General features: G+C 43.5%; 1 protein-coding gene across 4 annotated transcripts in view; it reads left to right on the top strand.

The window, feature by feature from the left end:
* ralgps1 (Ral GEF with PH domain and SH3 binding motif 1) overlaps positions 1-15,040 on the top strand; it is a 733,240-nt gene that overhangs the window by 258,611 nt on the left and 459,589 nt on the right. For all 4 annotated transcript variants that reach the window (XM_059993861.1, XM_059993857.1, XM_059993858.1 and 1 more), the window contains 3 exons: positions 5,219-5,302; positions 7,270-7,359; positions 9,625-9,717. In XM_059993861.1, coding sequence (XP_059849844.1) covers positions 5,219-5,302; positions 7,270-7,359; positions 9,625-9,717 — 267 coding nt within the window. The remainder of the gene's footprint in view (positions 1-5,218; positions 5,303-7,269; positions 7,360-9,624; positions 9,718-15,040) is intronic.

The raw sequence follows: 15,040 nt of genomic DNA, 5'->3' as shown, positions 1-15,040 counted from the left end.
GATGTGAGGGGCAAGTTTTTTACCCAGAGAGCGGTGGGTACCTGGATGCCTGGAATGCTTGGCCTGGGGTGGTACATCAGGGACTTTAAAGAGACACACACATCGCCTGTAGAGGTAGGGACATGAACTGAGGGAAATGGAAGGGTATGGACATTGCGCAGGCAGAAAAGAATAGCTTAGTTGGCCATTTGATTATTAACTTAATTGGCCTAGCGTAACGTTGTGGGCTGAAGAGCCTGTTCCTGTGCTGGACTGGTCTGTGTTTTAGATGCTGCCTGACCTCCGTTCATCCAGCAGTCTGTGCTGTCCCTCTGGATTTCCAGCATCTGCACAATCTCCTGTGTTCATGATGTGAATAGCATAATGTGCCATCTTAGGGTTGGTGATGATTCAGCCCGGAAACTCCCCTTGATGTGGCTTCACAATGCAAGTGTGCTGACAGGCTGACACGCACTGTAGGGACGCTGCTTTGTTAGAGTGCCATGTTTGTGTAATATTTAACTCTTGACTAACATCACTTTAATTGAAACAAAATGTTAATGATGAGCTGGCTTGACAACCTAAGCAGCTTAATTTCCTATTTTATATCAATGACTTCACCTTAGAAGTCAAAGTTGAGTGGTAAGATGGCGCCAGTGACTAACGGCGATGTCCTGCAGACAGTTGGCGAAACTACTTCTCCCCTTAAATACCCTTCTGTTACTAACCTGTGTGCGCTTGGAGCCGGAAACTGACGTATCGATGGTGTGTTCTTGGGCTGATTCTGGTGCCTATGCAGTCTCCGAGGGGTTTCAGCGTGGTTGAGAATGGAGGGTGTGGCCTAACGGCAGAGCCCAAGCCCACAATCGGCTCCGTTTCTTGCCCATCTCGTCAACTGCAGCCTCGAGCAAGATTGAAACCAACGCAGGCGAGAGTGGAAGGCGAGTGGGTGTTCAACGCCGCCTGCCTGCGTTTGACCCGTCTCCCTCGCCGCTGCAGGAGTTTTGGGTCTTGGGTAAAGTTTGATTGGCACAGTTTGTGGACGAGACCTGTTTTTAGCGGATTCTGCAGTTCATGTTATGATGTGTGTGGTGAACTACATATACCTGTCTGGACACGCGCCCCCCCCCCCCTGCTGACTGCTCCTGTGGCTCCTCCCACAGACCCCGGTATAAAGGCGATTGGGGCCTGAGCCCCGGCCTCAGTCTCCAGGATGTAGTGTGGTGGTCAATTGCTGCTTGTTCTTTCTTCCAGCCAATAAAAGCCTATATCTCGCCTCACAGCTCGGAGAGTTATTGATGGTGCATCAATGTGTTTCTGGTATTTGGTTACTGCTTTTTTTAATTGCCATTTCATGTGATTTTGATTGGGGCAGACTGGCTCTGTGGCCTGCGGTCAACAGATGAAACAGTGCTAAATTGAACTGAACGGAACTAACCTGAACATTCCTGGACGGTTTTGAAGACTCTGCAGGTTGACGTTTAACATTCGGTGTGTTGTCCACTCGTTTTTTACCCTTTACGTGATTTCTTTCTTTTTCCGCATTGGGTGTTCGATGTTTTCTTTGAATCTGGGTTTCATGGTGTTTCTTGTTTTGTGGCTGTCTATGGGAAGATGAATCCTTGAGATGTATCCTGCATACATACTCTGGTAACAAATGTACTTTAACTCTGATGTTATAATCATATGCACAAGTGTGCAGCATCACAGGCACAGAGTGTCATATAAGTAGCTTTCAGAAGAAAAAACTTAACTTATGCAAGTAAAAACAATTGGAACAACATGAAGTGGTTGGAGTGTTGCTAAACTTCAATGATAATTAGTGTTTTGCCAGTTGGTTCAAGAAAAGAACAAAAGGAAGTAACTGTTCTTGAACTGGGTGGTATGGCTCTTCAGGCTTCTGTACCTGCTGTCCGATGATAGCTGCAGGAAGATGGTGGGGATCTTTGATCGATAGATCTCCTGTAGGTACTACTGCTGGTGGGGTGGGTGAAGTACTGCACCGGGAGTCAAGTGTAGAGGAGTGACCGGAGATCGTGAAAGGTGCTGAGTTATACCTGTTGTGTATTTTGTAGTTTATTAATATTTGAGTAATATTGTAAATATATTGTTTGATTAAGCATTCTTCTCCTTTTAATTAATTCATTATGGCTTATATGTAAAAGTATGTGAATGGCATACGTGTTCATGGCATCAAGTCACACTCCGGACTTCCACATCTGCAGAATCTCTTGTGTCTATCACCCACCCTAAAGTAAAAACAAAAGTAAGACTTGCATTCCCAGATCCAAGTTTCCTTTCAATTGGTTTTATGTTTTGGAGTTACAAAATATAACAATTTCAATAACAAGAAAAGTAAAAAAAAAAGTCATAAATTTTAAATGAAAGTGAACTACAGGACATAGACTAAAACTCTGTCTGCTTGGTCTGGACTTGCAAAGTACAGTGCTTCTTTGGGAATTTGCGGCTGTGGAAAATCTCCAGTAAAATGAGGTGGAATTTTGTTTCCGGGTGTGCGCACTTAGGTAGCAGATAAGACTAAAATGAGGTTCTGTTGAAGGAACTAAATTTCACAGTTGGAGTTCAGTGTGCATCCCCTCTTGCACAAGTCCATCGCGCACCCTTCAATAGAGAGCAAATCTCTGCTCCAAAACTTTTAAATGAACCAATACCCTATGTCTGTGAATTAAAACCCAGGAAACCCACACACAAAGAAAATCAGTCCTATTACTGACAAAAAACTAAAGCAGTATCCAGCTGCCCCTCCTGCTTCCTTTTCTCCCATGGTCCACTGTCCTCTCCTATCCAATATTCCTTCTTCAGCTCTTTCTCTCTTCCACCTCTCACCTCCCAGTTTCTTACATTTTCTCTGAAAACCAGCCTTTGATTTACTTTTAATCTTCTCCTAAATCATTTAAAAACAAAGAAAGGCTTTTTCTGTGACGAGATGAAAGCTGGCAAGTTTCTCTGGGACTTTTAGTCAGAGAGTCGTACAGCTTGGAACCAGACTCGTTAACGTCCTGAGTCTATTAAGCACCCACCTGCACTTATTCTAAACGAAGCCCTTTTTATTCTCCCCACCCCCCACCCCCCTGACTAATTTCACATACAAGTTACTTATCACTGAAAAGAAAAATACATTTCAATGCAAAGTGGTCACAGTGTTTCTAAAATGAACTTCTTTGAGATGTGTGAGCAAACCAGAGAAGCAGGGAGGGACTGATATGGTCACAGAAAACTCCAAACAACTTCGGATTTTTGTGATTTCTTGTCACTCCGAGGATTGTCACCTCGTGGTGGTGGAGGGGCTTCTGAGCACCCGAGAGGGATGCCGTCTAGAGTTCAGCCCCTGGTAGCGTCTCCCGCGGCAGTCAGTGAGTTCAAGGGGAAGGTTCCAGGTCAGGAATGATCCAACCAAGATGTCAGCTGGCAGAAGATGATGGAACGTCATAACGGCAGTGAAGGTGGAGAAAGGCTGCAGCAGTGAAGGTTCCCCAGTCTATCTTGATAGACCTCAGTCTATCAAGGACCGTGTGGTGACTGTCCCATGTTAAACAAAGTCACGCACAGTCATTGCTCTGGAACAAAAGGGGACAACTTCACTCATTCTAGTTCAGGTGTTCCCGATAGTCTCACTTTAAGGACTCTTTATCTTGTAACTTCACACTCTCGTTATTTGTTGCTGTTTATTTATATTTGCATTTGCACAGTTTGTTGTTCATTGATCCTGTTTACAGTTACTGTTCTATAGATTTGCTAAGTATGCCCGCAGACAAAGAATCTCTGGGTTGTATGTAGTGACATATATGTACTTTGATAATAACTTCGAACTCTGAACTTCAAAATGTTTCTTCCGCTAGGTAGTTAATATGATCAGCCATTCTAGTTAGTCCCCCACCATCCCTCTCTATTTATTACCCCTGTCACTGCACTATAAACATTTTAAACCACTGTTTATTGCACCGTTTCCATTGTAAATACATGCTGGTATTTATGTATTTATGTACATTTTGTTCCTTATCCGTACTTTAACTTCAAACTTTATTTTTTATATAATTCTTTATAATTACCAAATGTTGTTTTTTGTTGCATGCCGCGGCCTGACCAACACACCACAGCAAATTCCTAATATATGTAAATGTATATGGCAAATAAAGTTATTCCTTGATGAATAAACTCTTATTGGGCTTCAAGCCACCAGGCTAGATGTGCCCAGGCACCATCCCTAAAGAAGATGGCAGAATCTCTCATCGAATCGTTGATTATAATCAATACCTGTACCTGGCTTGAAGCCTGAGAAGAATTTATTCGTCATTTACACCGGCAAAGCACCAGATCCTTTTTAAATCCTTCATCCTTATATTTGTAGCAAATGGGGACAAGTGGAGTGGAACTATGGGTGTGGAGCGAATTAATAATAGGCACCTGATCACCATCAGCCTCACACCAGCATCCGCTAATGAAATCAGAGGTTGATAGGTCCTTGACTAGTAATGGCATCAAAGGCAAGAAAATGAAGGACAGTAAGTCAGCCACGGTGGAATGGTGAAGCAGGCTCAATGGGCCGAATGGTGTAGTTCTATTCCTATGTTTTATGGTCTAATCTGTCTCTAATAGAGTGCAAATAAACTCTGAATTGTTATGTTTCATAACTTCAAAGCATTAAACTAATTCAAAGGAAGACATGGGACACTGAAATGTGAGTGTAATTTAAAGCTTATTTTAAGCGAGGCGCATGCGTATCATGTGGTAATATGTGATTCACATGTTTATAGATTTAACCCATATTGAATTATTCAAACAGACAGGAATGCTTAAGCAAACAATATGTTATAATATTATTCAAATATTACTTAAATACACAGCATAAATGGCACAAAGAAAGCCAATCTGCAATCTCCATTAGCTTGTCTTAGATGTGGTTTCAAGGAGATGAGAGGGAAAGGCAAACAGACCAGAGCAGGCTCGGGTTATGTGAGTCAGAACACTACTTGATGATAAACATGAGATAACTACAGTCAATAGAAAATGTCTTCAGTTTCCTTGCACTAGTTGCATTTACTTTGTCATCGACTACTTGCCTTAATTCACAACACTTAAGATCTCTAAGTGCAAAGCTATTTTCCAGCAGAAATTCTGTCCCACCACCCCGCCCCCATGATCTGCTCAAGCTCCACACTCGTTCTTCTGAAATGCCAACAGGATGTTGAGTAATTGTTTTCATTATTTGATCTTCCAGGAACTAACCAGTTGCGGGTGGAACAAGAAAGACAAACACATCCTGGCACCAAACATCGTTGCGTTTACCAGGAGGTTCAACCAGGTGAGAACACAGGATAGTTAAGTGCAAGAGTAGGTCACGTCCCCCCTGAAGCCACCTCTGTCAATTTGACCCAGTCCTCACCTCAGCTTACCATAATTCCCTGATCTTACAAAAATATATTCCTATATTCTCTCTCAATACCCCCAATGACAGAGAGCATAGAACTGTACAGTACAGGTCCTTCGGCCCAGAATGTTATAGTGACCTTTTAACCTAATCCGAAATTCAGGTAGCCCTATCCTCCCACATAACTCTCCATTTTTCTTTCATTCATGTGCCTATCTGAGAGGCTCTTAAATGACCCTAATGTATCTGCCTCTATCACCAGCCCTGGAAGTGTGTTCCATGCACTCAACACTCTCCGTGTAAAAAATCACCAATGTCTGACATCCCTCTGTACTTTCCTCCAATCTCCTTAAAATTATGCCTTCTTGTATTTGCCATTTCCGCTCTAGGAAAAATATTACCTTGTGGTTCTTGAACTCCGTCTCCTGACAATGAAGGCCAGCACACCATACAACTTATTTACCACACTATCGAATTTTGCGGTTACGTTGAGGGATCTATGAATGTTACCCCAAGTTGCCTCTGTTCCTCCACACTGCTGAGAATCCTGCTATGAACTTTATATTCTGCCCTTCAAGTTCAACTTTTCAAAGTGTTTCACTTCACATTTTTCCAGATTGAACTCTTTGCCCACCTCTGCATCCCAAGGTAATCCGTGACCGCCTTTTGCACTGTCCACAGCACCACCAACATCTGTGTCTGTAGATCCTTCATGAGCAGTGTATGATGTTAGTGTGGAGTTGTCTGGGTTTTCAACTGCACGATCCCATATGTCCTGAATAAGTCATTTAAATGTTAATAATGGTGATGCAACTGAGGACTTAACTACTTATTCACAAAGACCCAATTCACTCCGTAGCTGCTGCCTGACTAGAGTTTCTTCAGTGCTTTGAGTGTTGCTGCAGGATTACAGCACCTGCAGCCTTTTGTATCGCCGATATATTCCCATGTCCGGACACTTCCAGCATGTGAATGCTGGGATATATGGCAAGCAAAATGGTTTTTAGAACATAGGACAGCATAGTACAATTCTGAAACTATTTCAGTATATAATTCACCCTGAGAGAACAGTTGTCCATGTGATCTCCTGAGTACGTTCTGCTGGTATTTAACAGCATAATCTCCAATGCTTCCAAACTCTGCAATTCCTAGTCTTGGATTTAGACCCTGGAAGGGCACCCACACACCTTGGAAATTCCAGACATTTCACCTTTCCTTAGTTGACTCTCCATTCATTAGATGCGAATGCAGGTTCTAGACTCCTGGCCCAGCAAGTTCAATCAGTTCTTGTCACTCCCAATGTAGAATTTTGCATGTTTCAGTGGGACAAAATTTGCAGCTACTGACATGTGTGTTTCAGCACTTGCCTTTTGGGGATTTCCTGAATGTTGAATGTTGTAATGACGTAAGATGTGGTGGCCCTGTATGGTAGCAGAACCTTGTGCAATGCAAGAGATCAGAGCAGACACCATCTACAAAAATGGTCAAGAACTGGCTGTCAAGGACTATGAGTATTCCTGAAATTCTAGAATGTTGGAATACTATACAAATAGGGTGAAAAATTGGCTGAAGACATTAGAGCAAGCTTAATTCAATGTTCACAAAATGCTGGTGGAACACAGCAGGCCAGGCAGCATCCTGACGAAGCAGTCTTGACGAAGGGTCTCGGCCCGAAATGTCGACAGTGCTTTTCCTATAGATGCTGCCTGGCCTGCTGTGTTCCACCAGCATTTTGTGTGTGTTGTTTTGAATCTCCAGCATCTGCAGATTTCCTCGTGTTTACTCTTTTAACTCAATGTTGTTGAGTTTACTTTCACTTCATTCCCTCTCAGATTCAGGGTAATAAAGTGATCCATGACTTTATGTTCATGAAAGGTGACTAAACTTTGGGTTTCTTGCAGGTCAGTTTCTGGATTGTCCGAGAGATCCTTACCGCTCAGACGTTGAAAATAAGAGCTGAAATATTGAGCCATTTTATAAAACTTGCTAAGGTAAGCAATCGCTCTTTGTTGGGCAGGGAATATTTTGGTTTCCACTGTGCCATTATTTTGGGTCACGGTTGACCTCGACATCTTCCTCTGCCAGTACCTGTTTCCACTCAGATATCTGGGACTAATGTGGGCAGTCCTTGTGACTTTGTCTTTGGCTTCATGTTAGACTTATTTAGAGGCCATTCCTGGGTAATGACACATGACTTACAGAATCTCCTAACCATGATCAAGCTTGCATAATATTAAATACAATGTATGTATGGTCATTCCTGTGAACCAGAGCAAGTTTCTTTGCTCCCTCTGCCTTTATTAATTGTTCTTTCAGCCCTATGTGCATTTGATGTTATCATTAGAACACTGTGGAGGTATGGTCGCCAGGGTGATTTTTGTGCAGTTACCAGGGTGATTTTCTTTTGTGTATTTTCTGACTTGTGGTCCTCTGTAAAATGGAATAGCCTGTAAATTGAGTTTGACATCAATTCAAAGGCAGAGATATGAGAACTGCCTAAAGGTTTGGTCAAAGAGACTTAATATGAGGAGACTCTTCATCAAAAGGGAGTGAGTTTTGGTTAGTGATAGTTTTGGATAGTAGAGTGATGAAAATTGTGGGCACATAACTGGCTGGAATTGAGGAAACTCCGGGATCCACAAGCTTTGCAGGAGTGCTGGAGATAGCTGGGGTGAGGGAGAATGAGATTAAGGAAGTTTCTGTAAAATAGAATGGTTGAAAATATTAGAAGTGGAGTGTTGCGAGAGCTGCCAAACGCAGGTGTTGGCTTCCCAAGTCTTGAAGCAGGTTCAGAAATGGGTATCGGCACTTTGGTTATGCATAAGTGCATATGTGATGGTATCCATCTGTCTTGAAGGGCAATGGAAATCTCCAGGGCACAAGCCTGGGCGGAAGGTATGGAGATCTTGAGATGCCCAGCTGTCAAGATTCCCCTCAAGGCCTCGCCAGTGTAGTCAAAAGGAGAGTGAAGCAATGCGTTTAGTAGTCCATGGAACCCTTGCTTAATGGTATTGGTTCATGACATAAAAAAGGGTTGGGAACCTCTGTTCTGAGGGCACCCAAACTGACCAGTGTCTGTAGCCTTTGTAATCAGATGTGTTATGCTCAACCATTAAAATTACCCTTGGCAATCATGTGCTTTCTCTGCCTACATTAAATTAATAATTCTCACTCATCTTTAAAAATCTTATACCAATGTGGTGTGGTTAGACCGCACTTGAGGCACTGTGGTCAGTTCTGGTCGCCTCATTATAGGAAGGATGTGGAAGCTTTAGAGAGGCTGCAGGGGAGATTTACCAGGATGCTGCCTGGGTTAGAGAGCACGTCTTATGAGGAAAGATTGAGTGAGCTTGGACTTTTCTCTTTGGAGCAAAGGAGGAGATGAAGTGACTTGATGAAGATGTATAAGATGTTAAGAGACATAGGTAAAGTGGACAGCCAGAGCCCTTTTAAAATGCCCTCGGGGGATAAAAGAGCATAATTTTAAGGTGATTGGAGGAAAGCATAGAGGTGATGTCAGCAATAGGTTTTTTACACTAAGTAGTGGAATGTACTTCTAGGGCTGTGGTAGAGGCAGATACATTAGGGATATTTAAAAGACACCTAATTAGGCACATGGACTATGTGGGAGGGAAGGGTTTGATTTATCCTGGAGCAGGCTTAAAGATCAGCACGGGGCCTAAACTGTGCTTTCTATGTTCTAAGAACATTTCTGCTTATCATATATCCCAGCATTCACATGGTGCCCCTCCATGCAGAAAGTGTCCTGACATGAGAATGTATTGGTGATACAAGAAGCCGCAGATGCTGGAATCTGCGTACTCTGAGTAACACTCAGAGTATTAGAGGAACTCGGTTGGCCAGGTAGCAGTGACAGAGTGAAATGGACAGTCACCGTTTCAGGTCGAGACCCAGCCAGAGGGTCAACCTGAAGCATCGCAGTCCCTTTCCTTCCATAGAAGCTGCATGGCCTATTGAGTTCCTCCAGTGTCTTACCTCCGTTCCTTGTTTGCCTCAGTCACAAACTCCCAATAACTTTCAAAGTGACCGCTTGTCACCTCGTTGTCAATGGTAACCAGGGACGGACAAACAATGCTAGCATTGCCAACGATGCTCACATCCTGAAAAAGAAAGTAAATATTGTGTAGAGTAATTTTCTTTTGTGTTTTGTAAAATAAAAATCAATTTGAGCTATTTAATTTACTAAGTGATAATGTTCCGACATGTTGTTTAATTGACTCTGTTCTCCCTTTCAGAAATTACTGGAGCTAAACAATCTTCATTCTCTCATGGCTGTGGTCTCTGGTCTGCAAAGTGCGCCAATCTTCCGGCTTTCCAAAACATGGGCAGTAAGTTTGTATTTGCTTTGATTTATGGCATTAAATCCCCATGAGATCTCAAGGATTTTCACATTTCACTTACTTAACAAAAAGAAATAGTGAGTTCATGATGTCAATGGTTTGGAACAGGGATTCTCCAACTTCTGTCATGCATTAACCATATTACACAAATAGCAGAGGATTTCCCAAGACCCTTACAATAACCAAACACACATGGTTGTTCTTGCTCCACATATACGAAACAATGGCCACATATACGAAACAATGGAGGAGAATGATTAAATGTACAATGGTACAAAACTTCTCTTTATTTTCCTTCATTTGATGCCTCCTGACATGCTGGGTTCCCCCAGCATTTTGCATGTGTGGCTCTGGATTTTCCAGTGTTGTTTGTTTGTGTGTGTGTGTGTAGCTGTTTCTGTGTTGTTGGACTTCGATTCTGTTTCGTATGCACAGAGCAAGAATGACAACAGAGTAGTATGATTGAGTTTTTACTGAGTCATTACAATCAGGTTTAATATCACCAGCGGATGCCGTGAAATTAGTTGACTTTGGCAGTTATACAGTGCAATCATAATAACAGGAAAAGAAACCTGATTACTTACAGTGGGGGCGCGACAAACCAGGCCCACCGAGATGAAAACAAACTCACTTGAACACCGCTTGCAAAGGAGAATGCAGCCTGTATGCATTCAATTTACCATGCGAGCGCTCAGCCGCGTACACACTTGGCATATTCTTGCAATCGATCTGATGGTGTACACACATGACTGTTGATCTGCACTGCACGTGCTCGATTTCTTTGCCAGGCTTCAGCTACAGGAGCCTCTGGACTCGCACCACCAGGTTCAGGAACAGTTGCCACCTCTTAACCATAAGGCTCTGGAACAAAGGGGGATAACTACACCCATTTAAGGACTCTGTACTATTGATATTTCTTGCACGTTATTTATTGCTATTTATTTATATATGCATTTGCAAAGTTTGTCTACGATTTACGGTTACTTACTACAGATTTGCTTAGTGTGCCCACAGAAGAAGAATCTCAGGGTTGTATGTAGTGACGTGTGTGGACTCTGATGATAAATTTGGGCAGCAGCTTAGTTGTCTTGTGAGTATGAATCAGAAACAGAGTGTAAACTTTCATAGCAACACACACACACAAATGCTAGAGGAATCTGCAAGTCAGGCAGCAACTCTGGAGGTGAATAAATCATCAGACATTTCAGGCTGAGACCCTTCATCAGAACACTTCCAAGGTTGGTTTGATACTGTAAAAGCAAAATAACTTGGAAGTACAATCCTAGTAACGGCCTCAGCACTACAAGTGTACATTCAGTCAATGTTTGGCACAATAATATACTCCTAGTGGCCACTTTATTAGGTACACCTGTGCACCTGCTTATTAATGCAAATATATAATCGGCCAATCATGTGACAGCATTTCATGTAGAGGTGCTCAGTGGTTGGGAGGGCTTTACCCATGATGGGCTGGGCCGAATCCACTGCTTTTTGTAGGATTTTCCATTTTAGGGCATTGGGATTCCCTCACCAGGCTGATATGCAATATACTCTCCATCACACATCTATACAAGGCTGGTAAAGCTTTAGATGTAATGCCCAATCTTTACAAACTCCTAAGGAAGTAGAGACATAGGACAGGTCCTCTGAAATGATAACACCCTCTGATTCAGCCAACAACAGTGGTGTTGTCAGCAAACTTAAAAATGGCATTGGAGCTGTGCTTAGCCCCACAGTCGTAGGTGTAAAGTGAGTAGAGCAGGGGGCTAAACACACAGGCTTGTGGAGCACTTGTGCTGATGGAGATTGTGAAGGAGACTGGGGTCTGCAAGTGAGGAAATCGAGGATCCAATTGCACAGGGACGTGTTGAGGCCAGGGTCTTGAAGCTTATTGATTAGTTTTGAGGGGATGTTAGTATTGAATGCTGTGCTGTAGTTGATAAAGAGCAATATGATGTACACACCTTTGCTATCCCGATGTTCCAGGGTGAAATATACACAAGGACTCTTCCCCATAGCGCTTTGTGGCAAAGACTCACTTGGCTGACTCTCCAACTGAGGAAATTCTTCCTCGACTCAGTTTTAAATGAATTGTTCTGAGATTATGCCCTCTTCTTCTGGACTCTCCTAGGAGAGGAACTTCCTCCCTACATTTAATTTGTTTCGTCTCTCATGCTTCTGAACTCCAGTCTGTTTGATCTTTTACTATATGGAAATCCCCCTACACCCAGAATTTCTTCTGTTATTATCTTTAGTTGTCACGGGTACCCTGAAACATACAATGAAATGCGTTGTGGCGCCACCACATTTCCATCACCAACATAGCATGCCCACATTTTACTAGCCCTGACTTGTACGAGTTTGGAACGTAGGAAACTGGAGCACATATGGTTACGGGGAGAACAAGTGCAAACTCCGTACAGACAGTGGTGGGAATTGAGTCCTGGTCACTGGCGTTGTGAAGTGTTACAGTAACCATTGCACTACTGTGACACCTTCCACTGAACTGCCTTCGATAACTCGATGCTGAGGTCCTGTGCATCGTAGGATGCGCTAGGACACATCACCAGTGATGTAACCTGGGGTCACCGGGTGTTTCGGGTCTTCCAACACCAGACACTCTCGAGTAGCTTGATTGGGCCCCATCTTGTGTCGCAGCAGCACTGGTCCAAGGGTCGCAATCTGGAGGCTCACTCAGCAGCCTCTGTGACAGTCCTGATGGTGCCAAGGAGAGAGTAGGTTCTGCAGAATAAACAGCCAGCAAGACCTCTACACCCCACATCTATAGGCTCACATCGTGCCCTCCACCCCAGTATCTGGCACTGTCCACCAGCTCCTGGTGTTTGGCTTGCATACATTCAAATGCCTCCTCTTCCCGAGTCACTGTCAGTTCTTCCATGACGACCTGCTTTGAGTTTTGGACAGAATAACCATGTCAGGTCTCAGTGACGATGATGAAATTAATATCTTCCTTAAAAACGAGCATCCAAAACTACTCAGTCTTCTGTTAACACAGTCCAAATTAGCAGCGTCAACTCCAGTCCCCTTGAGAGAGAGAGAGAGTCAGCCTCCTTTTATTGCAATTACCCTCATGATGTGCTAAATTCAATGTTTTTATTATTGTTATTTGAAACATGCAGCTTAATGCCAAGTTGTGAGCGGCCCATCCTGTGAGTCATACTATTTGGAATTAGGCTGAAAATTTAGTTGATATTGCTTCAGAGTTGTACATTGACCAACGCGGGTGGATGTAGTTTTGAGCAGTCACAGGCACAGACGGCGATCCAACTGATTTTTGTGTCTGTTCACTTCCATGTCTGGCTGGGCCCATTGTGCTTATTAAAGTAAATATTTGTTTCGGAGAGGTTGTCAGCCGCTAGCTGTTTGACTTCCTCTGTGTCTGCAAATGGGCAAGTACAAGTCTCCTTTCTTAGTGGCTCTCCACCTGATTCCACTTGACCAAGAGTTCATGACTTCAGGGAAGGACACTGGCACTCCATGTCCATCTACTTGGTTAGATGGTGTCAATCCTTGGTAGACTGGGTGGAGGGAGACTTGGCTCTGTGATCGCTTCTACTTCCAAAGTTGACACTGGCTTTCCAGTTCATTGTTCTGATTCAATTCCCAAGAAGTCTTTCTGGTTCTTCTACAAGGCAGTCCATCTTCTCAACATTCTGGTTCTTTACTCTCTCCGTGGGTGAGTAGTTATTGCCCTTGAGAAAGTTGTGATGATGAGCCTCCTTGACCAGCTGCTGGTGGAAAGCAAGTCCAGGATTTAGACCACTCAACCATCAGAGGGGATAACTTCACTCGCCCATCATTGAACTGTTCCCACAACCTATGGACTCACTTTCAAGTACTATTCATCTCATGGTACCCATATTTATTTATTTATTTTTTTCTATTTGTGCAGTTTGTTGTCTTTGGCACACTGGTTGTCCGCCCTGTTGGTGTGGTCTTCCATTGGTTCTATTATGTTTGCTGGATTTATTGAGTATGCCCACAAGAAAATGAGCCTCAGGCTTGTATATAGTGACATATATGTACTTGGGAAATAAATTTACTTTGAAGCTGAACGAACAGGAATATTAGGAGAATATTATTTCTATATTAGGAGAAGTCGGTGGTGGTGATCCTGTGTGCCCCTTCCTTGTGTGTAAAATCTATTGAAGATTAAAAGGCTGGGATAGAGTGGACATGGAAAGGATGTTTCCTATGATGGGGGAGTCTAGGTCCAGAGGGCACAGCCTCAGAATAAAAGGATGTCCCATTAGAACAGAAATTGTGTGGAATTTCTTTAGCCAAAGGGTGGTGAATCTGTGGAATTCATTGCTTCAGATGGTTGTGGATGCCAAGTCATTGGGTATATTGAAAGTGGAAGTTGATATGTTCTTGATTAGTAAGGGTGTCTAAGGTTACAGGGAGAAGGTAGGAGTATGGCATTGAGATGGATAATCTGTGATGGAGTGGCAGAGCAGACTCAATGGACAAAATGTCTTAATTCTGTTCCTATGTCTTATGGTCTGTTGTAAAGGTCGCAGGTTTGGGGTGATTGAACAAGCTTTATCTTGTGTGTGGTTTCTTGGGTGTTTTGGAGTTGCAGCCATCCAGACGTGAAAGTCACTTGTCACTCGTAAGGTGCTTTACAGATGGTGGAAACGTGATGGTGGGTCAGATGCTGAGAGGAAGCCGTTGTTCTATATTGATGCAACGTGTCCAGTTGAGTTTCCTCATTGGTGATCCCCATGACATTGATGGTGGGGATTTGCCAGCAGGGGGAGGGATGGGATTCCCTTTTGGGAGAGGTGAACATTGTCTCCCTTGGAAGGTCACATGTCTTCTTTTTTTGTTATTTAGCTCCAGCTGGGACACTTTCCTGATGTGCAAAGTGTTATTGTTTTGTTTCCCATTGTTGCCGTAATTCAGGTTTGTCATAATTGCCAACTAAGTCAGGTTGGGTCTAGTCTCTCGAGGCCTTACGTTGGTCAGGGTCAACTATGGGTGCTGTGTCCCAGCTGTCTACATGATACGCAAGCCAGGGCAGTACGATATGGAGAGCAAGCTGCTGCCCCTGTAGCAAGCTCCCCCTCTCCACACAGCCAATTAATCCAAAGGAATGGCAGAGGCCGACACAGTTTGGCACCAGTGACATCACAGGAGTGGCCGGTCGGCGCAGGGGTTCCATCTCCGGAGTCTTTCTCGGGGTTTACTCCTGAAGCCTTCCCCATGAGTGGGTCTAGCTATAAGACAGCAGAGGCTTCAGGTCGGAGTTCTCCTTCTCTTAGGTGAACTGCTGGCCTTGGCTGATGAA

The sequence above is a fragment of the Hypanus sabinus genome, chromosome 18 (genome assembly GCF_030144855.1).
Source record: "Hypanus sabinus isolate sHypSab1 chromosome 18, sHypSab1.hap1, whole genome shotgun sequence".
Lineage (NCBI taxonomy): Eukaryota > Metazoa > Chordata > Chondrichthyes > Myliobatiformes > Dasyatidae > Hypanus > Hypanus sabinus.
This window is presented reverse-complemented; position numbering and strand designations above follow the sequence as displayed.